The 25,631-nt window shown below is 40.8% G+C and overlaps 1 protein-coding gene across 2 annotated transcripts in view; it reads left to right on the top strand.

The window, feature by feature from the left end:
- Positions 1-23,725: 23,725 nt before the first annotated feature.
- TRPC7 (transient receptor potential cation channel subfamily C member 7) overlaps positions 23,726-25,631 on the top strand; it is a 72,240-nt gene continuing 70,334 nt past the window's right edge. For both annotated transcript variants that reach the window (XM_076349832.1, XM_076349831.1), the window contains exon 1: positions 23,726-24,496. In XM_076349832.1, coding sequence (XP_076205947.1) covers positions 23,744-24,496 — 753 coding nt within the window. In that variant the 5' untranslated portion in view covers positions 23,726-23,743. The remainder of the gene's footprint in view (positions 24,497-25,631) is intronic.

Raw genomic sequence — 25,631 nt, 5'->3', positions numbered from 1 at the left:
ACATTTCCCTTTGAATCCTATTTATTTTTGGTTTTGACATACTGAGACAATCTTATAATCTCTGCATTTTTTATAAGGAAAAATTACTCTTTTGTTGTTTCTTTCTGCAGCCTAAACAGAATGGTTTGAAGGATTTACTTTGAACAAAACCGTGAAATCTTCCTTGTTTAATTCAGTATTCAAAGTGAGTAGGGGCAAAAGATTCTCACCCTTCTCACAGTTAAAGCAGCAGACTGGAGAAGCAGATAGCACGCTCGCTTTCTGAATACTGAAAGAAATGTGAAAGTATAAAGCTGCCACAGTGACCTCTGTCTGTACAAATTACTCAGGTTTGGTTTAGGTAAAAACACTCCCTCTTCCTGAAAGAAAACCACTTTGAAAAGGTGGCGTATTTCCTCAATGCGAGCCTGAGCAGGACCCTCAGTGCTACCTTCTAAAGCTTTCCATGGAAGCCTTAGGCTTAGAGGAAGCATTAGACTCTTTGACTATGGTTAGCCTCTTTCGAAATAAGCATGAAAAAAACATTAAAAGAAAATTTGCACTGGTCAGAAATGCGAATCAAAATACATACATCTGTCTCCAGTTATCAACTCAGCATCTATCTTTATGAAAAAAATATGGACAGGAAAGCTTCAGGAGGAGCATCGTTCATAGCGTCTTGAGGTGTCGTGGATAATCAGCCTCAAGGGAAGCCCTATAAACTCCGTGGTCTTTCTACCTACTGGGTTTAGGTTTATTTTAGACCTTTGGTCATATCCTGGTGCCACTGAGCCAGAGATACTGCTAAATAGTCCCCTGGGCTTCCTATGAACCGTACGTACTGCAATAGATGGACAAACCCACATGTTATCCTTTGAGTATTCTCTTAAAATTCTGAACTGGCGGAGGAAATAATGTTAGATATCCATTAAAACTTTGAAAAAGAAAGATTCCTCTCCTCTCCTATTATCACCGTGATAAATCTTTTTAAGATGCACCTTCTTGCCTTTCCAAGTTTCTCAAAAGAACAGTAAAAGACAAATGGCTTTCATGAATCATCTCTCATTGACAGGACTGTCTATCTGTGTTTTGGGGAGGTAAGGTCTTTTTATCTGGCTTTCAAAATTGGTTGTGGACTGACTGCATATAGCAAAAATTTACAGAATATTCTTTCTACAGCTTTAAGATGTACATATACAAACAAATAAAACTAATCATGGAAAGATGATTTACTTAATGTTATAGTTTGAGTCTCAGCCACAGACTTTGTCTTAATACCATGAAGCCTCACCTAAAGATGGGGATGAGTCCCAGTTGCCTCATCCAAATTACACCACTGATGAAATCAGCCTTTTTATAGTGATGTTGCTGACGTGGTTGACATTGTTTTCCAAGTGATGGTTTGGTCCAGGTCTATGAGGATGATTTCAAGAGCAAGACAGACAGGTCCGTTTTGTTTCCTCCAGAAAGCATTGGCTCTGTTTGCACACTGGCCGCGTTGGGGTGTGCTAAACTGAAAGCTGTGTTATACCACCACATTAATCTGTGCCACCCCCATAATGTTCGTTGTTTTGTGTTTGTGAGAAGATTCAAATGAAGCCAGATTAATTTTTTGTAACTTTACCGATTCTCGGGGACTTTGTCACAAAACTTCTACTGATTCCAGCAAAGCACAAACAATCCTTGTAAAGATCAGGAAAATCTGACCTGCCTGTTTGTTTAAATGTTCGTTGGAAAGAGGATTTATTCCGGTCACCACCATGAAACCATAATAATAGATAAACCAGCAGCAGTCGTGTTATTTATTGAGCAATGCAAACCCACAGTCTATTGCTAACCTCAGGTGTAGAATCCACAGTAATTAGATTTGGGTAATTTCTTCAGAAAATACTTTCGCACTATGAGCAAAAAGAAGAGATCTAGCCAGGCAGTTGCTTTGCAAAATACTGACTTGTCACTGGTTGGGATAAAAGGAGAATTAGAATAACAAGGTTCTCTGCTCATACAGTTAGTTGGGTCTCGGTTTTCTAGCACTGAGACAGCAGTTTTTCTGGCTCAGCTTGAAATAGGAGCTTAAAAGTGATGGGTCATTGACTCTTGGTTTTAACAAGAAGGACTGACAGCAGTTTGAGGCTTAAAGTTCAGTATCAGAACAGAGGAGGATTTAGGGTGAGATTACCATTACTGTATTTCAGGGAAAGGCTTCTAAACTGATCTGAAGTTCTGGTACAAAAGCCAAGGCAAAAAGGAGCTGTCAGGCTCGATTTGGGTCAAGAAGACAATAGGATGGGTAGACTGTGAATTATCTTGTGCTTTTTTTGAAAGAAATTTGGAAATGATCCAAACCCCTTAAATATTGTGTTCTGGAGTTATGGAAGATGAGGAGCATGTCTACATCTGGTGAATAAATTTGCTTCTGATTAATACTAGGCAATTGTTAACTCTCCAAATTCAGGAACATTTTGGTGGATAGATGCATGCAAGACAATCATCTTGTGGCAAATGTTCAGGCTGAGCATCATCTATGAGGGGTTTAGATAATTTATAAATAGTAGCTTGAGTCTCTGAAAGTGGGATTTGTCCTTTCAGACTCAGATGTCTGTAACTATACCTGAAATCATTGTCTACATCAGTTTCGTGTCAGGAGAATAGGTATGCTGAGAACAGATTTGAGTCATCTAAGCAAAGCATATCCCATCCCAGGAGTGCTTGTTTCTTTCCTTTGACTGCAAAGAGAGACTGTATGTCCAGCTAAGATTGTCATTACATCCTCTGCTCCGTAAAACGCTAGTTAGGCAATCTCTCCCCTAAAAGACATAGAAAGAAGGTAGATACTTGCTCTAGCAGCAAGCTTCTCATGCAAAGCTCAAACTGAGTTATGAGGGATCAATGGAAGCTCCTTTCACTAGGTGGAAAAGACAGAAGGAAGGATGACCTGCTGCGGGTGACTGGCTGGGTAATTCCTGGAGGATCTCAGTTAATGGAGTTGCAGCTTAATTAAACCTCATCATTCATCGCTTGTCTGGCTTGCTTGTCTTGAACGGTAAATAGAGGAGAGAGGCAAACAGCACAAACTCTAACAGGTAAGTGGCCTGTTCACATTAATGAGCATGAACTGTTCAGTAACATGGCCAGCAGCGGGGTCAGGCTGGGGAGGAAAGAGGGATTCTTACCATGGCTGTTCTTCCCAAGGAATAGGAATGGGCTGGTCAGGAGAGCATTTGTTTGTAAGTAGAAAGCAAAGAGACCAAACCTGCTTAAAATGTGATCTGAAGATTTTTTAAAAGAAGAAATAACATAGGGATGCTCCCAGGCTATCATACTGAGGCAGGTTTGGGTAGAGCAATGTAAGTATGGAGCATGTGTGACACCATAAATCTCACTCTTTGGGCTCATTGCTTTAATTTGGGGAGAAATTAAAACCTGGGGTCTAATGAGAATGCTCATACACAGTCAAAACAATGCAGGTTAGAGGAGCATAAACCGAACTAGCTAAAAGCAATGGCTGAAACTTAAAAAATTGCCATTTGATAAGTTTGCACCGGAAAACCAATGCATGCGTTGTCAGACTATCATCTACCTGACCTGTGTTTGAGTAAAAGGAGTCTTTCATTTTTTCCTGCTCTTACCACATATGCATCAGTCTGCTAACCTACTTGTGTAGTTCTGGTACTGTTTGAAGAATAAATAGTGTATCTGATCTCTTAGTCCAAGCTGAATGGCATAAGAAAGGAAAATAAGTAGGGACACAGAGAACCTGTTTTTCACCACTGTTTCAATGATCACATTTTTTTCTCCAAATAAATGTCTGGTTAAAAAAGAAGAAAATGTTCTCCTACTTATGTCCTTTAGCTGGTGCGATCCCTTTCTGAAGGGCAGGGAAGGCTATAGGTAGCAGAGATATTAAATAACCACAGATGTGTTCTGGAAAGAATTACCATTCTGGGCTCAGTGTGTAATATTTTATATTGCCTTATACTCAGCATGGAATACACTTTAGTAATGATGTTCAAAAAAATTTTAGTGTGATAGTCAATCCTCTTTTGCTCAAAATACTTGCATATTTTTTACCTATCAACAGTGGAGACAAAGTTACTCAAAGCTCAGTCATCGCATGCAGGATTCTTAAATGTCACAGTTGATTATTACATAGATTAAAAATCAGAGTATGAGCATGAAGTATTTATCATACCAATTAAGTTCACAAAAAATATGACATGAAATCCAGAATGTGAAAGGCCAGAGAGATTTCCAAATCTTTCAACATCGTTTGAAAGTTATGTAAAGTTTTTACCATTTTCTTGTAATAATGTAGCATGAGTGGTCAGTCTCCATTGTTCGTAAATCTGATTTTCTTGCATCCTTCCTTGCAGAATAGGAGTATGCCAGGTATAACTTTAAGTGAATTGCATCTGTGCTTGAAATGGTGGAATGAAAGACCCGTTTTCCCTGATTCTCAAAGGTGACAGTACAGACATTTTGTTTTTATCATGAAACAAAGTATGCAGGTTCAAGGATGTTCAAATGCTGTTGCCTTTAGAATAAAGTGCATTTCAGATGCTCTAAGGGGGTCATTCACAAAGCTCATTTTCCAGAACAGTAAACAGCAAGAAATATGGGCTCTAGGCACATGAAGGAAACAAAGTACATCGGGGTAGTAAATGCAATGGAATAGAAACTTATTTGAAGTCAATTGGCATACACACTGATTTACTGCAATGCATGCCCTGGCCTAGCAATAGTAGTTGGATTACATTGCTCCCCTGTTGAACTGATGTTGAAGGAATTTGCACAGTATTTAACCCCTTCATCCCCAGGTTGCTAAACAGATGCTTGGTACCCACTGCAAATCAGAACGGCAGGGATACCGATGTGTGGCGGATTACTAACGATCGTGACTTTTTAGGAGTATAAAATTTCATACCTAATATTCCTGAGTAGAGGTGTGCAGCATAGGTTCTGAACTGTTATGTTACGGTAGAGTTAAATAATTCCCTGTGCCGAATCTGATGCTTCCCATCTCTGACAGCGTCCTGTGGCATATTGGGATGTGTGCTTCAAGGTCATTCTGCGCATTGCCTGTACTGAATCCGTGATGAAACCATGAATGATGAGAGAGAAATAGAGATGGTAATATCAGTAGTCCGGGGCATGGCATTGCTGGGTGCAGTCCTGGTTTGCAACGGATAGGGGAAAGATGCTCTGATTAAGGTTGCAACTTCTTAATCCAAATACCGAAACTCATTGTGAGCTTAAAACTCCTATTTCTGAGCTCACTTCATTTAGCAGGGAATGCATTGAGAGTGATAAGAGAGATCTTATATAACTTAAGTATTGGTGTACAGTACAAAAGATGAAGTAAAGGAAGAAGAGCAGCTCTATTCCTTTCCCGAGTTTCTCTTATCCAAAACAGAGGAAGCAAAGGCAGTAGCCAAGCTAGAAATAGGTGCTTAAGAAAGGCCAGTAATTGGCTGCTAGCCTTCAAAAAGAGATCTGACGTGAATTTATTATCTGTAGTATTTCACTTACAGCATATAATAAAATTTAATGTTGGAAGCCAGGTGTCAGGTACCTAATATTGATAACTATTTAAATTAGTCTCCAGGTTAATGTTTATGTAATACCTTCCTCGTGTGGGTGTTTTTCAGGCAGATATGAGGTTATCTTACTGGACAAATAAACTTGTCCTTGGGAGAAAAATAGACTTTGCTGAATTAGGAAATACACCCAGAAAGATATCTATCGATGTAAAGTGTGTCTCAGGCTGGTATTTTTAATCACTGAAAGTAGGGACTTCATTAGGCACATCTGAAGCTCACAGTCTAGCTGTTATGACATGGATATTCTTTAACAAAGTATTTCAGAAGGCCTAGCAATTGTCTATTTTCTGCAAATAATTTCTGACCATTGACAAAAGAAGATGCCTGAACAATTACCCTTTAGAGGATAACCATCGCATGGAATAAATCCTCAGCCTTTGAGTCATCCCAAATACACTTCAACATATCCGACTCTTTCCTCACACTGCCACATTTTATTTAAGTATTTCAGATGTTTTGAAATTGCTTTTTTTTTAAAAAAAAAAGAGTGAGATCTTCAGCCTCCCTCTCACCACCACCTTGATAGACTCATGAATGAAGGTTTTCAGAAGGAAACACTCTTTGTTCACTCCATAATAACACAGATTAATATGAATTTTCTCCAGTTTTGGAAAATATTTTATTCACTCAATTTGTCCTGGGATTTGTTTCAGGTTCTGCCCTCAATACCACATATAGACTGTTAATTCCTTTTCAGCACTAATATGTGGGCAAGCTCGTGGTGTGGGGGACAAAATGAATTGCCCTCTTTGTAGTGAGGATACTTGGGGGACTTGAAGCCCTCCCCCAAATTTCCCTTTTGTATTTACCGAGAGCCGGAAATTTCCCAGCTTTGCTGGGACTCAACCACAGGCAGGTTCCACTTTGGCATAGAAGTTTACTATTATTATGTTCATTTTATGCAAATATCAAATTGGGGGACACCTTAAAATACGGTTGAGAGCTGGGCTTTTTTGAGATTCTAGTACACCAGTCACATTTCATAGTGCAACAATGATGACATTAACACAGATTTTCCTAAAAGGAGCTAAGTCACACATAAAAAAGATTTTTTGTTGGTTTGTTTTTGAGCTACAAAAGCGGAGAAGGATGCCAGTGACAAACAAACTTCTGGGGGAAGCTGATGAAGCTACTGCAGGCTGGTGATGCTTTTCTTGTTTACTGTTCTCACAGCGTTCACGTGTGAACTTGACAAAGCCAATGCGGACGGACGTTGGCAGACTCTCACCAGAAGGGCTGTGTTGTTTCATGTTTTCTTTCTTCATCTTTTCTTCTGTGCTGAAAATGCAGAATAAGATGAGGGGTTCACAAATCTAAGCTGCATGCTGAACATGATACGATGTTATATGGAATAGCCCTTCTCTTGCAGATTTTATTTTAAGGAAAGAAAAATTATTGGAGATGAAAGCATTTGGGATGAAATATCAAAGGCAGAAGGAATGAATTAAATAAATACGCTGCCTGGAGCCTGTTGACTTCATTCAGCATACCATGGACAAGGAATTTACTACTGTTTTTGTGACCTGAGCTGGCATCTTTGCTAATTTTCTCTTTTGTTCAATCAATGAGTAGATATATTATGTCAAACACTTTGGCAAATGCATGGGATTTCTGCAGGCTAAATTTGGTGCGCTTAATAAATCCTTCTGTCATCAGCTTTTAGTGGTGGATCTGCCTACCCAAGATCTGAATCTTTTTACCTATTGACTCTAGAGGCTGTTGAGGGGGACTTTAGTCTCCTGTATGAAATTTAGTTATTTTGAGACTTGTTTCCTTCACATAGGGAGACAGATGTGTGTATGAGCTGATCCTTCACCACTGTCACTGTCTTAAAGCCAAAGAAGGCCACTGTACGGCCTTGCTCTCAAATACTGCTGATCACACTGTGCTATTTCCAAGAGTAACTGCTTTTGACCAGTTACTGACAGTCCTGGAAAAGTTTCTAACAACTTTCTTGTTTCTGAAATATCTTAAACGGTTATTTCTGATTTTTTTTTTTTTTTTTTTTTTTTTTTTTTAAGATTAAAAGTTCTTTAAGTACTGCTGGAAAGTTCACCTTCAGCTAGCTTGCTTTAGCTGATAACTCTGAGAGCACTGGCATCACATCAGCATCCATAAGCGGATGTGCTTTAGACAAGCTTGGTCTGGTGATAACACTGTTTACAATAATGTTCCAGAGAGGAAGAAAGGCCAAAACCAAATCAGATTCAGACCAACTTAGCTGTCACCAGTATAGTCTGAACCCTCTGTGTTTGCAAGTACTGAAGTGAAAATTTAATGGAAACCCTGATTTCAAGGGGTAAGCTTTTTCATTTTGTAGCTTGGGGTATTACCTAAGGCTCTTCTAAATTAGGGTAAGACGGAGTGAAGCAGATCATCATCTGTCCTACGTTGTGTATGGTTTCCAGCGTACAAACATTTAGGTGGAAAATCTTCTTTTAGAGAAACGCAGTTAATCTTGGTTGTGTTTCTTGGCTTCTTCAAATGCTTGAAGCAATTGAAAAGCTATCCCAAAGTGTTATCTAATTTCCCCTGTGAAATAGAGAAATTGTGAAGCGTAGCTGTCTCCGGGCCCTCAGGACCTTGTCTCTGTACAAGAGGCTCATCAGGACCTCACTGGCCATAAGGAGGACTTGTGTCCTCTTGCTCTTTGGCCTTGGTGATGGTTTCTGTGGGAGTTCAGAGCTAATCTTAATTACCCTACATACGTACAGTAGCACTAAGCTACTCTAAATCACCCCTGATGAAAAGCGGGCGAGGAGAAAACCGGCTTTGATATCATGCCTGTTTAACCTCTGATTGTTTCAGATACCTACAGGATAAGCACGGCACAGCCGAGGGTTTGGGCTGTCATCGGTAGAGTTTGTGTTCATCCCCTAAGAGGCATCAGAAATACAGTGTTTTGAAAGGGCTAGGAACAGTGCATATTTCCGGGGTGTTGAAAGGTCAAAGAACATTTTTGTGCTCAATGTTTGAACCAGAATGGAAAACTTAGTGTTGACATGACATTTTTTCACGGAGCGGTCATTTCTTTAAAATGTGTTTCAACATTTGTTTTAAAAATGTATTATAACATTGATATTTTGCATTTTTCCACTTTAAAATGATATCATATTTACAGATTACACTCGAGAATCAGATAGTGAAAGTAGGCATAAGGTATCTTACTATCATAGAAGCAAAAATGTCTCTTTTGACATATAATTAATGGCCTGTAAAAATCAGTTTTGATTTTGTAATTCTCTATTTTTATTTTGCAAGAAAACAATTTCTGAAAAGAGAATTTCCCATTATTTTCTAATTCTTACATGGAATGTCTAGTTTTATTTTATGATTTTTTTTCCCCTCTCAAATATTCAGTATATAGAGATTTTTTTTTTTTACTCCAAACAACAAAAAACATATTCTTCTTTTTCAAGGCTCTTATTTCAGCTGTTCATTGCATGTATTAATTCTCATGAAAATGAAGTAGCAATAAGTCTTATGTTGATTTTTCTGTATGTACAATGTTTTAGAGAAGAGTCTTATCAATATTTTTGTCCATGGGAATACTTGTAAGGAAATAAAAAATATGGGAAAATCACATGATTACTGTGAATTCTCTCTGTAGTAATCACACAATTGTATGCAATTTTGTACTTTGTGCAGTTCTTTTCCCATAGGTAGTTATTTCATGTCACAGAGTAGAGGAAGATTTGGCATTAACAGATATAAAAGTTCTTGACTATGTAATTAGACTAAAACCCTGTTTCCTTGAAATTATGCCAATTTACAGTACTGTGAACAAAGGAACAAAAAGATGAACAGAATGCTATTAAAAAAATGGGAAGGTCTGAGAGGGAGATAAACTAATGAAACAGATAATTAACTGTACCTGGACACAAAATAAATAGTCTTTTTTTTTTTTTTTTGAGACAGATATTCTCCTATTGCTCCTCAGTTTCTATATCTTCCTTCCTCAAGAAAGACTTTGCTTGACTAAATCCTTCCAGATTTGTCCTTTTATATGATACTTCTGGAGGGCATAATATTTAATTGAGATATAAGTAATTCAGGACACATCAGTAGAAATGTTAAGATGGGACATCATTGTGCGAGTAAGACATATACTCTGACATTTAAATGCAATTAGAGTGGGATCCAGAAAGAGAAGGTATCATGGGGAAAAATGGCCATGGGGTTTCTAACCAAACATATTTGGGAAGCGTGCAGGAAATGTTGCATAAAATCTGATTAAAAAAGACAGCAGAGGGAAGGGATTCAGAAGGGAAATGGGAAGAGTTCGAGGCTAAATTAATATATGCCCAAGTGTAAGAGTGGCCATCTGGCAACTCATCCCTAACCTGTACCCTCAAGAGAAAGGAAGTAATGGTTTAGATGCAGAAAAGGCGAGCGAAAATAATCAAACACTTAACAAATAGAAATAGGATAAATAAAATTAGAAAGGTTCTAGAAAGCTTTGGTAACGTTTGGGAAGAAGCAATGAAACTGAAGGAGAACAGAAAGGCTGTTGTACAGGGTAAGGGTTGATAAGCATGTAGTCTTTCACAGACCTCTGTCCCGAAATCTTTAGCAAAGCTGCAGGGCAATCTCTCCAACTGCTGTTGTATGGAGAGAGGGGAAAAAAAAAAAATAAAAGAAGGAAAGGGTGTTGTACACTGTTGTTTCCAGACCCCGAGATGATCCTGACCTGTAGAATCACCAGGAATTCAGAGTGTAAAGAATTGGTGTCAGTACAGAGGAAAGCTCTGTTCTTCATATTTGTGGTAGTCACGTGCATGCATCTGTGTGGCTTTGAACGTGAGCTCAGAGTGGTATAGTGGATGAGGATGGGTTTGAGCAGGCGCTTAAAGTTCAGCATCCATTCAGTTGTTGTGTTGAATGAGAGTCTAAGCAAACATAGAAAATTGAAACTTTTTTTTTGTAGTCATGTCTGAGGTTTGCAGAGGTTCGGCACCATACTCTTTGGTGGCAAACAGCAGCAAAAACTCAAATATGTGCACACGCATTTCTATAAGCAGCAAAGGATATACAGCAGGTAATGTTTCACACAGAAAATAAAGAACAGTCACTGCTGTTAAAATAAACATCAAAAAATATAGGTACAATGCTCTCTGCAGCCATATCTACCGAGATATGTATGGAAATATCACTGTCTGATATGACCTTGACAAAACCTAGTCATAACTTCTAGAAGGAAATGAGTTTAATATAAGGAAGGACATAGGTTATGTTTATTAAAAGAAAGAAATAGAATTTTTATCTTCCCAGCTTAAATTTCCCTAGCTTTTGAACTTGTAAATAGATATGTTTTTCCATATGTAAAACTTTAATCTATAATGGGGATGAGGTTCTATAAGAAATTAAACATATTTATTTGTATTCCACAGTTTCTTCTGATTCAAATGTTAACTGTCCAACTTATTAACAGAAAACTTCTTTTTTGACATGTAAGGATCGCTTACTTTTAATGGGAAAAAATGCACCAGATCTGATTATCATATAAATTGTTCTTGAAATAAAATGGGTTAGAAGAAATAGGCACTTGTCAGACCAAACCCATTGCTGGTAGTACCTTAAATCAACCCATCACTTTTGTTCCCCTGCTGCTTCTCTTACCTGAGGGATATCACTTACTTATGGTCAAATTGATCTTTGTTGGGGGTAGATTGCTGCTAGTCTTAGTAAAGTTATCCTAAAGTAGTTAGGTCAGTAAGAGAAGTAGTTAATAGAGCAAAAAATGTCACTGAAGTGAACAAAACCATCTTAAATGTAATGGTTCACAGCTAGACAGAGAGTGAGTAATCATAAATATATTCCACTTATGTTTTCTAATAGGAGGAAACTTTGGCATTTATTCCACTTTTTTCATACGGAAGGATATTAGATGAGATTGTACAGCCACGGGGTTAATACTCAGATACCCTTGTAAGCTGCCAGTCATCACCACCAATAGCTCTGGAGAATGGAAAGTTCATGAGATGGTAAAAGTAATACAAAGATGTAAAGCAAAATGTTGCCTTTTGTACCTGGGTCAAAGCTGGTTCAGGTGGGTACCGTTCCAGAAATAATTAGAAATACGTGCTATATATGTTGTAATTATCTTCTTGAATTTTTAAAGATTATGCAAGATAGGCCTATGTGCTAATATCTAGTTACGAGCAGTAGGACACCGGTACAGCTAATTCTACGCAGGCTTGGTAGGAAATGATACATGCTTTTGGTTGCCCACGTCTCTCACAAGTTGTAAGTGCTGGCCGGTTTCAGCCCTTTCTCCTTCCCCGCCTTTCTCGCGTTGGCTTCTCCAAAAGCACAAACTCCGCTTCTTTTTTCCTGATCCTTTGGTTGTCATTTCAGGTCTGGGGAACGGGAGCAGGGAGCAGTGCAAAAAGGACAAAAAGATGGAACCCTACCAAGCTTGCTTGTACTGCTAATGCTTTTGCTTTATTGTTTATATTTTAGCTGAGATGGTTAGTTTGAAAAGTTGGCGCTTAACGCATGCGTGTGTTTGAAGGAAGGATCAAGTCAAAGTTATCAGTGACTAAACGAAACAGGAGGCTCTGGACAAAAAGGTTTTGTAATGAAAAAACTTTTATCAATAGAAGCAGAAATTCTTCTCACAAATCATTGCTGAACTTCCACTTGTGTTCTGGTTTGTTCTGGTTGTGACAGCAGTAAAGGGGTTGAACAGTGGAAATGATGAAGAGACAGCAGAGAGGACTCTGCTGAGTAACTGGAGAATGAACTACTCTGAAAATGAATCGGAAGTTTAATACCATGATTTCTGAGACTTTTTGTTCCATTTCATTTAAGCTTTTCCCCCTAAAAAAAAAAAAAAAAAAATCTTCTTTCAGTCTTTTTTGGTGGCATATGGATAACTGTCTGAAACATCAGACCTAAGCAAACAAAAGTAGAACTTTACATTCATTTTAATGCAATTCTCTTTCTGCAATATGTCTGGGAATATACTAATATTTGAGGATAAAGAATATTGAGCTCAATAAAAACTCAAAAGCTTTCAAAATTACAAGCCTTGAGAGGAATTTGAAGTCTCCATATTTCATTCATTCAATGTCATGACATAACTATACTACGACTTCCAAAATTGCTTAATTGTTTCCACATTTTTGTTCCTGCAGAGAATTGTGTGCTTGCTTGGTTTTGGTAGGATGCAACATTTACTGTGTGTTTTCTTTAGTTTTAAAGATACAGGTGAGATGAAGCAAATAACAACTCGATTCTTTCATACAAGAGTTGTTCTTGCCCCCAGTGAGGTAAGGACACTTTTGGGACAGTGTACAGCAACGCAAACAGCTGATGATGTATCAGCAATAGTGTGGCCAGCAGGAGTAGGGAAGTGATCGTGCCCCTGTACTCGGCACTGGTGAGGCCGCACCTCGAACACTGTGTTCAGTTTTGGGCCCCTCACTACAAGAAGGACGTTGAGGTGCTGGAGCGTGTCCAGAGAAGGGCAACGAGGCTGGTGAGGGGTCTGGAGAACAAGTCTGATGAGGAGCGGCTGAGGGAACTGGGGTTGTTTAGCCTGGAGAAAAGGAGGCTGAGGGGAGACCTCATCGCTCTCTACAACTACCTGAAAGGAGGTTGTAGCGAGGTGGGTGTCGGTCTCTTCTCCCAAGTAACAAGCGATAGGACGAGAGGAAACAGCCTCAAGTTGCGCCAGGGGAGGTTTAGATTGGACGTGAGGAAAAATGTCTTTACTGAAAGAGTGGTGAAACATTGGAAGAGGCTGCCCAGGGAAGTGGTTGAGTCTCCATCCCTGGAGGTATTTAAAAGACGAGTAGATGAGGCGCTGAGGGACATGGTTTAGTGGACGTGGTGGTGTTGGGTTGATGGTTGGACTCGATGATCTTAGAGGTCTTTTCCAACCTCAATGATTCTATGATTCTGTGATTCTATGTGCAGGGAAAAAAGCAAGTTTTCTGTAATTCTTCAGTCAGTAAGGTTTTAGTCAGAAGGGGTTTGTATAATATTAGAAATGGATTTCTCAGCACACTCTTTTCATGTGAAACTGTCGCAATAGCAAAATGCAAAGCTAATCAAGATGAAAGGCAACTTGTAGAAGTTCAGAACCTTGTGATAAATGCCTTTTAGGAGAGCCAGGTGTAAGATTTCTTGGTTCTGTAGCTTTGGGTTTCCACTAATTTTGAGACATGTCTTACCAGTTTGAATATTTTTTTTAATGTGCGTTGATAATAACAGACTATAGACTTCCTCAGTCCCCTTTTCCCCTCCTACTTTTTCACTTCACATCTGTTAATCTGACATAATTAATTGCAATTTGGAGTACTGTCAGTATTTTATCAGCTGTGGATTTATGGAGTGGGTAAGCTGTTAATTATTAAGATAATCCTCATAACTGAGTGCTAGACATTGCTGGGGCTTGAGTATTTTTTTTAGAAAAAAAGATGTGCATGCAAATATAAGTGGTGAATATTTTCCAGTGGAGTTAGAACTGAGAAGGGTCAGGAGACAGAATTGCTGCTGTACAGACACATGGAGCAATAACTCAGTACATCAACTCCATACCTGATTTTTTTTCAGGATATATATGGGAGAAAGATTACCTACATTTAGTCAAATCAATCACGTGTTCAACCCTAAAATGAGTATTTTTCAGATAACCTGGCAATACTCTCTATGAATAAAATAAACGAAAAATTGCTGGGTTTGTCTAATCTCCACTTCCCATTTACCCAATTAAAAAAAAAAGTGAATAAATGGACCTTTTGCAAGTATTGCCAAGCCTTAGAAAGGAAATGTAAATAAATACTTTTAATGCAAGAGCCTGTAAACATATTTGATTCTTGATTAGTTTGTTATGGTGACGGACAAGTATTGAACAGCAGAAAATAAAACCCTGAAGGGGGAGGGGCCGGACAAATACCAAGATACTTGGAGGGCTATTGTTTTGCTTAGAGAAAGAGTTGTCCAAAAGCAAAAGAGAGGGGTTGCTCTTACCACTAAGCTGTGTTAGCGACCTGAAGCAGAGATTCGTGTCTGTGCAGCAATATATCGTTTCAAGTTTATTTCAGCAGCATAAATGAGTATATAGCTGTGGAGTCTCTTTTTTTTTTTTTTTTTTTTTTTTCCTTTTCTTTTCGCAGGACGTCTTTCCCCACAGATGCTTTTCTCCCCTGAGCCTGGTAACAACCACATCCTTCTCATATGTTTACCCATCTGCACCCTCCTGACTTTCTCAGTGAACTCCCAGAAGCCATAAATGTGGGGGCAAGAACAAAGCAGCCAGTGCATTTTCGAGGGCAGGAGGTATCAGCAGAGGAAGACAGTGTCAAAACTGAGTGCAGTGAATCCTGCAGGTATGGGTGCCTCCCACAATAGTTAGAGGTTAATACACTCTCCCCATTATTCAAGCCGTAAAACCTCTTAGTAGGAAAAGGCTCACCCTCCTCACAATTGTGAGTACAGCTCAGGCTGGTGAAGGTAACTTAGCTGCCTGGGGATGTGGGATGAAAGCCCTGCACCAGCTGTCTTTAAGGGTTTCTGAAAGGCATGGTCTGGGATGCTCTTATAGTGCTGCTACAGAAGCCACACCAAGCTCTCAGTGGCCCCTGCTAAAATGGTCAGTGCCTGCGTCCATCATTTCCCTCAGGTGTTTCCATCAAATAACGTCTTCAGCCGAATTGATTACACAGATTTGAGACTGCAAGTTGGTGAAAAATCTCCTCTTAATCAGTGCCCTCGCTTCACCCAGTGCTGTGAGGGGGTGGGAGAGGGAGAACTTGGCGGCAAATCAACATCCTGCCACCCTCTTGCGTGTGCTGCTCAGAGAGCCCTGTGCTGCCTCCCACCATCACCTCTCCAAGCAGAGGGTTTCCACCAGGTTTCAAATCCCGGAGACACGCCAGGTGAGGCGGGCTGGCATCATTTGGTAATTGCGATGGGGTGCATGATGAGGTGGGGATCGCCATGTCCAGGTAAGAAGGGGTGGGTGGGCAGGGGAGTTGCACAGATGGGGAAGGACAGGGAAAGGTCATAGGCTTGGAGAGGCGGTGAGAGCATCCTGGGGGGGGGGGCCTGGGAAGAACACCTGCTCTTAACGCTCAGGATAGAGTGCAGAAGGGTGCACCGGTGCTCCCGGGTGCAGTTTGAAGTTGTTGTTCTGGCGGCTTTCCTCTGCCAAGCAAGAGAGGGGATTGTATTGACTGATTATTTTGCACGTTTGTTTCACTTCCCCCCTCCACTCCCGCTACACACATATACACACCCCTCCTCGGCCACCCCCTAAGAGACGAGATCTCCTAGGGAAGGCAGAAAACGATCTCAACCTGGGCACGGCAGACGGGGAGAAGCGGCATTAACCACTCCCAGCAGAGGGGCGGCACAGCCGGATGAGGCAGACGGGAGGCGTGTGAGGGGGAGAGCCCCCGACGGAGCCCCCCCGCCCCGCTGGGCAGCCTGCAGGCAGCCCTGCCGTCTCCGGGAAGGCTCTCTCGCCACGCCTGCCCTGGGACAGCCCCTGGGAGGGCGCAGGGGCACTCGCCCAGCTCCGGCCGAGAAGGGGGAGCGCCGGAAAAAAACCCATCAAATCCACACCTACAGGAGGACAACGGCGCGGGAAGAGGGGGAGGGAAGACGGGGAGGACAACGCAACTCACATGCCAACCTCGCAGCAGGCTCTTCCTCCAGGAAGCGAATCCCCGGCGCTCCCGGGGAGCTCTGCCCCAGCGGCGCCGAGGGGATGAGGAGGACGCGCCGCCTCGACCGCGCCGCCGGCGGCTGCAGCACCGCGGACAGCGCCCGCCCCGTCCGGCGGCGCTGAGCGGCGCTTCGGCACCAGGGACAGCGACGCCTCGGCACGGCGGACGGCGCCGGCGGCAGCGCCATGGGGGGCCGCGCCCGCCCCGCGCCGCCCCGCGCCCCGCGCCCCTAGAGCGAAGCGGACCCGGCCCCGACGCGCACATGTAAGGTGCTGCCCCTGCGGGGAGCGGCGGGCAGCCGCGGGGCTCTGCCTCTTCCAGAGCCGGCTCTCCTTCCAGCTCCTCTGAGAAGTGCCCTGGCTCTAACGCCGGTCCCCAGTTACGCACTGGGAAGTTTTGTGGGGGTTAGAGGTGTCTGGGTGGGGCTCGGTCTCCTACGAGCCTGAGTATGGGCTGGCGTGAGTGAGGTTGGGTGGCTGCGTGTGAAATTGGTTTGTCTTTCTACCGTTTGAATTTGTGCAAACATACCTGATCTCGGTGTACCTCAAAGGGCTTGTTGTTTGTTACCGGCCACATGGTTTGGAGCCATGCTGTTGTCTTCTCTTGCAGCTGGGTGAATTTTTTAAGGGTTTGTTTTTTCCTGGAAACAGCGTGGTCGAGGTGGAATGAGGAAAAATGACCGGTGTAAATATGGGAAACTGTATCATGCCTGTTGCAGCTTGCTGGGTCTAACGGTTGTCAGGAGTCCTTCTCTCCACGTTTTTTCTTGTCTTGAAATAACTGTGAAGCGAGCAATGAAAAGGGTGCAGCAATAAGGGAACATGAAATACAGCCAGAACCGAGATTACCAGTTCTTTTCAAAGCTTTTTCTTTCTCTTTTTAATAGAACTGTTTGTTGAAAATCAGCGTTACACTGCCCCCTGCTTGCACAATTAGAAATATTTTTCGTTGCTCTCGTCAGTAGTAAGAATTTATGAATGAACAGGTATTCCTCTGTTGTGTTCTCGGTATGATTTGAGCCTGAGTTTTGAAGTGCTTCAACAGTGAGGGTGAATTATTCCTAGTTCCCAAAGCCAGATTAAAAAAAAGAAAAAGCAGGACTCATTCTTGTCATGGAAGTTCATTTAGTGGCCAAACATGTTAATGAATAGACAATGGGAGAGAATGTAAAAATAGTCTTGATTTTGGTATGTATATCTCACATGTGTTCTATGATTCCTTTGTAATAATCTTCACAACCATATGTTAAGGGGAAGCAAGGAAGGAACGAAGAAAGGGAAAAAAACCCAGTACTTATATTATAAAATGAGAAGAAATTGAATACAAGAACCAAGGCATTTATTTTACAGTCTCTCCTGCTGTAAAAGTCTTGTATTGGTGCATGATATTGCTTTGGAATGGGAAAGAAAATGCTGATGCTTAGTTTATAAGAAGGGGAGGGTGAGACTACTGAGAAGCAGCGGCTGGGTTTTTGTGAAAGATAGCTGGTAGAAAGCCAAGTTCTATTTCCCTTTTTTCAAACCCCAGGGCAGAGCTGCCTCCTTTCGAACAGAGATCAGGGAGGACATGAAAATTTAGATGCTGGTAAAGATTTGGTGATCTGTCCTCAATATCTCTAGGTTATTGGCCTCAGACCTTATGCTTCATGACAAGAAGACGATGGGAGTGTCAGTGTGTATCATTCATCAGCATCCTTTAATGACATGAGAGGCCTGGTCTGTCTTCCTGAATGTATCTCACACTGCCATTTCTTAAAGGGATTTGAAAAGGCGTGGTTTGGCTGACTGCACCCGCACTTCCACAAGGAGAGAGGGCTCTTTTCAAACTTTGACCTTGAAATATCATTTTCTTTTATCTGTATGAGCAGTGGGGATGGTGGGGAGGGGATATTACTTCCTGCAACTGCTTTGTGGAACTACTTTTCAAGTGAATGAATATCTGCCCGAATAGAGCTAAAAAATTCTATTAATTGTCCCTAGATATGTATGCAACTTTTCATGTAGGAGAAGGACCATGTTGCTAACAGTACTGAATTAGCGTTTTGGACACCCCTACACAGCATTTGGAACTCCAGAGTAGCCTATTGCGTATGGGGTAATAAATGTGTGCAGTTTGTGTTCAGTTTGTGTTCAGTCTGCGCTCCTGACCTGAAGTCTGGAGTCTGCTACAAAATATGTTGCAAATTTTTTAACTAAAAGATGCAACATCCTACTATTTTTGCTCTGAACAATTTGACTTACTCTTTTAAATGGAGTCACTTCCGTATCAACTTGTGTCTGCTTGTAGAACTTAATTTCCTTAAATTTTGTTCGCATTTATGGCATGTCTTGGACGATCTGGTTTTCTGTGTGGAAGGAAGGTTTAATAGAGGAAAATGCTCCATTTGATGTATAAGAGCTGTAGCAATTCCAAAGAGGCCTCAGGGAGTCTGCAGCCTTTATGTGCCCTGATTCTTCTTAGAAATATTGGTGTAAGTAGAAAGAAAAATAGTAAGTAAAGTGTCAGTCTGACAGTTTCTAAGGCTCTGCAGGAACCAAGGGTTATGCTGTCAAAATGGCTTTCAGAAACTTAAATTTCCTTTTCAACAAGACAGAGTCAATGTCTCATCAAAGCCTACTCCGATGGTTGCTTTACCCAACATGGGGCATAGTAATGGTTATTTATCCTAAGTTTCTTCTGTAGTTTCTGGACAAAAGGGGCCATTGAAAAGGCACAGGAAGACTCCTGCCAACCTCTCTCCACTGAGTGAAAGCAAACCCAAAGTGTAGGCAGAGACCATAAGTTCCTAAAGCTGCCTTTGTAAATGCCCTGCTCAATTTTTAGGCTTTAAGACAAGTAAAGGTTGACATCACCTGAGAATTCCAGAATTGCCACAGTACCTAATACTCATTGATTTCAATACCTATTCAGAAGTTTTAAAAACTCAAGCAGATACTATTCAGCCCATCCTACACGCTTTTAAAGTTCTGGTTCAAAGCCATGTGTAAAAACTCCAATTTAGCCTCTTAAGACGTTTAGGCCTTTGAACATCCAAGCCTTAGCTCTGGGTGGTAGCCCTGCCCCCCCATAGGTTCTTGTGTGGGACTAGAGAGGCAGCAGAAGGTCCTGCGTGGCATAGTCTGGAGCACTGTGGAAAGGAGGATCAAGGAGAAATGACTCGGGTAGGCTCGATGTGAAGCAGCCCAGTTTCCTTCCATTGTCTCCCTTGTCCTGGGGGTCTGGCACTCAGACCAGTCACGAGAGAATGGTTGCAAAAAAGGAGAGTTTCAGCTTCAACAGTGTTTTCGGTGACACCACATTAAGAACAAATCTCATGTTACGCCACGTTCCCTTTTCAGATGTTGAGTGTCTCAGCGCCTAGTACCATCAGTGCAAGTTGCAGGGACCTACTCTAAGCCACGTTAATTATAAGCCGAGATGCTCCCAGAGGATGATTTGTTAAGAGCTAAATCACCTTTCAGAAATTGCTGTTCTTCTCCACTTATGACAGGAGTCCAGACATCTTATGGCTCCCTCAGCTGTGTAAAGCTGGATGCACTTTGCTACAAACAACACTTAGGCCCTGAAATTTTTGGTTTCCTTTTCCCAGAACATTTTCTCTCCAACAGCACTGCATACATTGGCATTTTTTCCTAGAAAAACACAATATTTAATTGCAGTGCCTGATGAGTTTGATCACTAGCTGTCTCAATAAAATATGCAAATATAGAGTCATTTCAATGCAAAGCACCTTTAAACAAAAATGCTAAAATAAATGTAATCAAGTTACAATTATTTTTTTTAAGAGGCCACATTACCCACGCTCAGTAAACAAGATTAGTTCTAAACGTGCCTGCACATAACTGAAAAGCGGAATAGAAAAAGGTGCCGAGTACAGTCACGACATTACAGTAGGGTTCAGCTTCCAAGATCTTCAGCTGCTGCATATATTACTCTTTGCACTACCACTTCTCTATCACGATTCAGTGCTCAGGTCAAACACAATTATAACTTTCTTTTCGGAACCGGAGTTGGTGATAGCTGAGCATTTCTCGTGAAATTATTCAAAGTTAAAAGTATATTTTTTTTTCATTCATCTCCTGTTGTCTATAAAGATGATAAAGTGCAATAGCTGAGATATTGATCTTCCCTGCTCAGGAGCAAGACTGGAGGTCATAATTCATCTGAGGTAAAGCCCTCTGAATTATGGTGCTCTCGCCCTTACCTGCAGGCAGTGGAGATCAATTCTGTGCTGCAGGGACATCCCTGCAGAACATTTATTGTAAGATAAATGTTGTATATTAATTATCTTTTTGGAGGGCAGGCATGCTTTTCTGTTTCCTCTTTTTCTGATGCAATTGATGTTGCCAGAAACAGTGTATGAAACCAGCGCTCTCTGAATTGAAGAAAGTGAAATGAAGGTCCTTTTTTTGGCATGTTATTACATATACAACAAACTGGCGTGAATTAGCTCTAGGCCAAACTCTAACCTCCTTTCTCAGGTAAAAAAAATCTTAGAACTGGGCCAGTGGTAATAGTTTATGTAGTTTTAGGTTTACTTTGGGTGTAACTGTAAGGTTATCTGTCCCGCCTATCTGTGTTCTCATTTAGAGGTAATAACATATCAGGAGAGAAAAGGTTTCTAAGAAAAAAGAACAAAGATACTTGGGCATCAGGCAAAGTATCTATTAGATTCCTCACTACTGGAAATGCTCTGTATTTCTGAGCTGCTTCCAGTACTGACTATTAAATATGACAACAAATATAAGGTTGCCAAACATTTCACCATACAGCATTTTTAGAACATAAAAATGTATGGTTTTTGAACATCAGCAAAGCCCAGTGGAACTCCTCCAGCTTGAAGCAGCTATTGCAATTAACTGCCCTAAAATATTGAGGCATGTGCAATCCTGCCACGCTCATGGGTCATTACTGAGCAGCTACTGGAGGGGGATCATTTTCCACTTGATCTCGGTAACAGTTGCTTAAGCCATCACCAGCTCATCCTTTTGAGTTGTTTAATATTTTAAGAGGTTTAATTTAACATCTAGGAAATCCCAAGACTGCAAATGTGTAAAGTGCTTTCTGGTACTGTAAGTCCCCGTTTAACAAAGTCAGGGTTCACAAGTGTTTATTTGTACGTATAGTCCTTACTTGAACTCAGTAGGACTTCAGTGCAGGTTTAAAACTTAAATGCTGTCCTGAATAGCTAAGGACATGGGCTCCAGTTCAGATAAGCACTTTTGCATATGGTTAAATATTTCATTTTAAGCACATGTGAGTCCTCTTGGCCTCATTAGGACTGCTTCTGAGATGAAAGATAATTGCTGGGAGCATTGTGTGTGTGTGCGTGTGCACGCATATGCGTTTGCAAAATTTGGACTCCACCGAAATCAATGGAACTTGTACGGTTGACTTCAAAGGGGCCCCAATTTTACCCAAGGCATTTTGCTGCTTTAGAGACCTCTGTCTCCCTGTCAGTGTTAGATACGTTAATGGTATATTTTTTTAGCTGTTATTGTTTTCTCTTGCAGAAAACTTGATGCAATCTTGGGAATTAATTTACTTAACCATACCTCTTTCATTATTCTTATGTCCCTCATCTCTGTGTTCTTCTTCAACTTTCAGCCATGCTGGAAAGGATTAGTTTTAAGATTCATACAGCACTTCATCTCTCAGTGGAGCATGGGGTGATATGTTCAGTTTCTACCAGCTTTTATTAAATTGTTATACTGATGCATTAAAGCTTAGGGGGAGAGGTTCTTAATTATGAAACTCGCTTTCAACTTTGTATGGTCACAAAATCGCTTTCTTAGGATGTGTTTAAATTTTAATGTAGCTGCTAAAAACTTGCTGTAAAATTTGTTTGAAACTTCAGTACGGAGTTTCTGTTCTAGATCAGTAAAAAAGTGATGAATTAAAATGATAGATGCGTATGTACATGTTAGTTCCATGAGAACAGCTGCCTTGAGACTTTCTGTGTCCTGGCACTTCAGGTATTTTGGGCGTTTCTGATACCCTCTGTTTTCCTGGGTTTTTGCTTGATTGCTTTACTCTTTTCTTCTCCTGAGGAACATGTTATTCAAGGCAATGTATCTACTTCACTTTGTCTCCTGGCACCTTTCCCTCTCGTCATTCACGACAGCACTTTCAAACTCCAGTAGTATCTTTTTCAGAGCAACACATGAACTTTTCATTGACTGAAGGTCAAAACTGACTTGGAGAACAGATGGAGCGTGGAAAGATGAACCTTTGCCGCCCACTGAGCATTAACACCTGCTTATTTGTTACATCTGCCCACTGCAGCTTAGAGAATCCTGAAAATTTTACCCAAGTGATTTAGGACTTGCTATTGGATTGGGTGCAAATGCTTTTTTGTGAGAGGTGTTGTGTTTACCTATTTACTCAGGCTGCACCTTCTGTGGGCTTGGGATGGCAATTAACTCCCCGTGGTTAGACTCTGAAAGAGGGACTATGATTTTGTTGAGATGCTACTGCAATAAAATGAAAAAAGAAGAGCAACACTGAGATGGGACTGAATGCAAAGTATGAATGTTTCTAGAAGATAGATCGTTTTAGGATTTCAGTTAATTTCATACAACTGGGTGTTTATTCCAGAGAAGGTAGAATAAGATAGTTTTTCTCCATCCCACCAACTCCAGGTGAAGGCATTTCAGCCACATAATCAGTGGGGAAACCAATGACCCGTTCTGATCTGCCTTCTGTTTTGGTCAGATACCTGTGTTCTTGTCGTTCTGCAGTAGCTGTCTGAAAGATGCTTACTGGGGAGCGATGTGACTCTAAATCAGGAGTTATCCCTGTGTTTTACAAGCCTGGCCCCTGGATTTGGGTACTTGTATTTAGAGTAGCTGTCAACTGTATTTCAGTGAGAAAATTAGGCAGTCATTCATTAAACTGCTCTAGATCAGGAAACAGAAAAATGGTATTATGTAGCATGAAAAAAGTAGTGAATAAATAGGTGGCTTGCTTGTACCAGCTGATTCTTAGCAGAATATGCCATATATTTATCCTTGTGTGTTTAAAATTAGAAGGAATATGGGCATGGGGAGTTCTGCTAACTTTCTTTAGCTTGCTTTGTGCCCTCAAGGATAAAACTCAAGAAGAGTAATTAGGAGAATCATTATGTTGTGGATATCATTCCTAAATACTGTGTAATGAAGTTCTAAACAATAAAAATGGAAAACAATGTGTTCACACTTTTTTTGGTTATTTCTCAAGTTAAGAATGTTCTGCGTATCCTTGTTGAAATCCAGAAGGGTGTACAAGTCAGAAGAGAACTTGTCTGTTGTTCAGAAAACTAATCTTCATTCCACATGTATCCTAAATGATTTTAAACTGGCCCAAATCATAAAAAGCTAGCAAGATCGGATCATAATGAGACCTTTCTAACTTTATTTCAGGTTATGTGAGATTATGATTCTCCGAGAATATAACCAACCTTCCTTTCCGGTTTTCTGCAGGTTGAGAAACAGCAATTATAAAAACATGCATCGAAGGCACACAACCCTTCGGGAGAAGGGCCGGAGGCAGGCCATCCGGGGCCCGGCCTACATGTTCAATGAGAAAGGCACCAGCCTGACTGCAGAAGAGGAACGCTTTCTCGATTCTGCAGAATATGGCAACATTCCTGTTGTGCGAAAAATGCTGGAGGAATCCAAAACCTTGAACTTTAATTGCGTCGATTATATGGGACAAAACGCCCTACAGTTAGCTGTAGGGAATGAGCATCTGGAAGTGACGGAGCTCCTCCTCAAAAAGGAGAATCTCGCTCGAGTTGGAGATGCACTTTTGTTAGCCATCAGTAAAGGATACGTGCGCATTGTAGAAGCAATATTGAACCATCCAGCCTTTGCCCAAGGACAGCGTCTCACACTCAGCCCCCTTGAGCAGGAACTGAGAGATGATGATTTTTATGCCTACGATGAAGATGGAACTCGATTCTCCCACGACATTACCCCTATCATACTTGCTGCCCACTGCCAGGAGTATGAAATTGTCCACATCTTACTTCTCAAAGGCGCGCGGATTGAAAGGCCACATGACTATTTTTGCAAGTGCAATGAATGTGTTGAGAAGCAGAGGAAAGATTCCTTTAGTCACTCTCGATCGAGAATGAATGCCTACAAAGGATTAGCCAGTGCTGCTTATTTGTCTCTTTCCAGTGAAGACCCTGTCCTTACTGCTTTAGAGCTAAGCAATGAATTGGCCAGACTAGCCAACATTGAAACTGAATTTAAGGTAATTTACCGCTATGCCTTTTTCCTTGGGCTGAGTGTGTTCAGGGTACCGTATGTTTTGCGTGTTTGATCAAGTCTTGGTTTGCCATTTGAGGGGGTGGGGGAGGAAACAGAAGCTACAGAAACTGCCAGATGTGTTAACTACACACAGATTCAGATCACTGTGCATTCTCCAGTTAATAAAAGTTTGGAACTGAATATTGCATATTATAGCGGAGCCATCCTTACTTAGAGTTTTTATGTTGCACACTGTGATTGCTTAGAATCTCTAGTTTGCAGCAAGAATGAAAATCAGATATTATTACAAAAATGGAGACTTATTTTTTGTAAGAAAGGTAAGTCTTTTTAATTGAGCAATCTATTTTAGAGGCAGAGCTCTAGAGGTGGGTTTAATGGCTTAAGAATCCAGTACATCTAGTTCTGTTACAACGATAAAAGGTATAAATTAAGCAATTTTGGTTCTCTGTGAAATAATCTAAATTGCATTGCATCTTAATGGTTTGGTACGGCATCTGTATATGATGAATTTCACGAAAAGGAGGAGAGAAATGATCACGAGATTTTTATGAAGTTTATCATCATGCCAAACATAACAGTGGAACTTGCAGAACTCTCTTACAAGTTATTCAAGATTGCCATTATCATAATGAGCTTGTTAATGTCCAATGTCATTTGCATTATTTCTCTAAGTCATTTGCATGACATAAATAGCATTGCCTCTCTTTCTAAAATAAATTAGTTATGAAAAAAGATCATTTTCAGTGGCTCAGTCATCATCAAAAGACTGTTTTCTGACTTATGACCATTGTGCAGCTACAATCACTATCAGTGACACTGGGGTAACAAAATCTATGTTGTGAGTAAACTGGGGTAGGATGCCTGCCAGGAATCCATTATTTTTAATTTAGAAAACTATTCAAGTGTTAAAGCATCCAATTCAGGATTTGTAGCTATATGCTCTCCAATTTAAAAGTGAGAAGAAAGCACATTCTCAGGCTATTGCCTTTGAAACTCTGTAGTAAGTCTCTAACAGGAAAAAATACCCAAACCACTGAGCTCTTCTTTGGCAATAAAATTAGGGCAAAATCTTGCAAACTCTTTTTACCCATGTGAATCAGAATTGCAAGGACACAATA

The sequence above is a fragment of the Aptenodytes patagonicus genome, chromosome 12 (assembly GCF_965638725.1).
Source record: "Aptenodytes patagonicus chromosome 12, bAptPat1.pri.cur, whole genome shotgun sequence".
Taxonomy (NCBI): Eukaryota; Metazoa; Chordata; class Aves; order Sphenisciformes; family Spheniscidae; genus Aptenodytes; species Aptenodytes patagonicus.
This window is presented reverse-complemented; position numbering and strand designations above follow the sequence as displayed.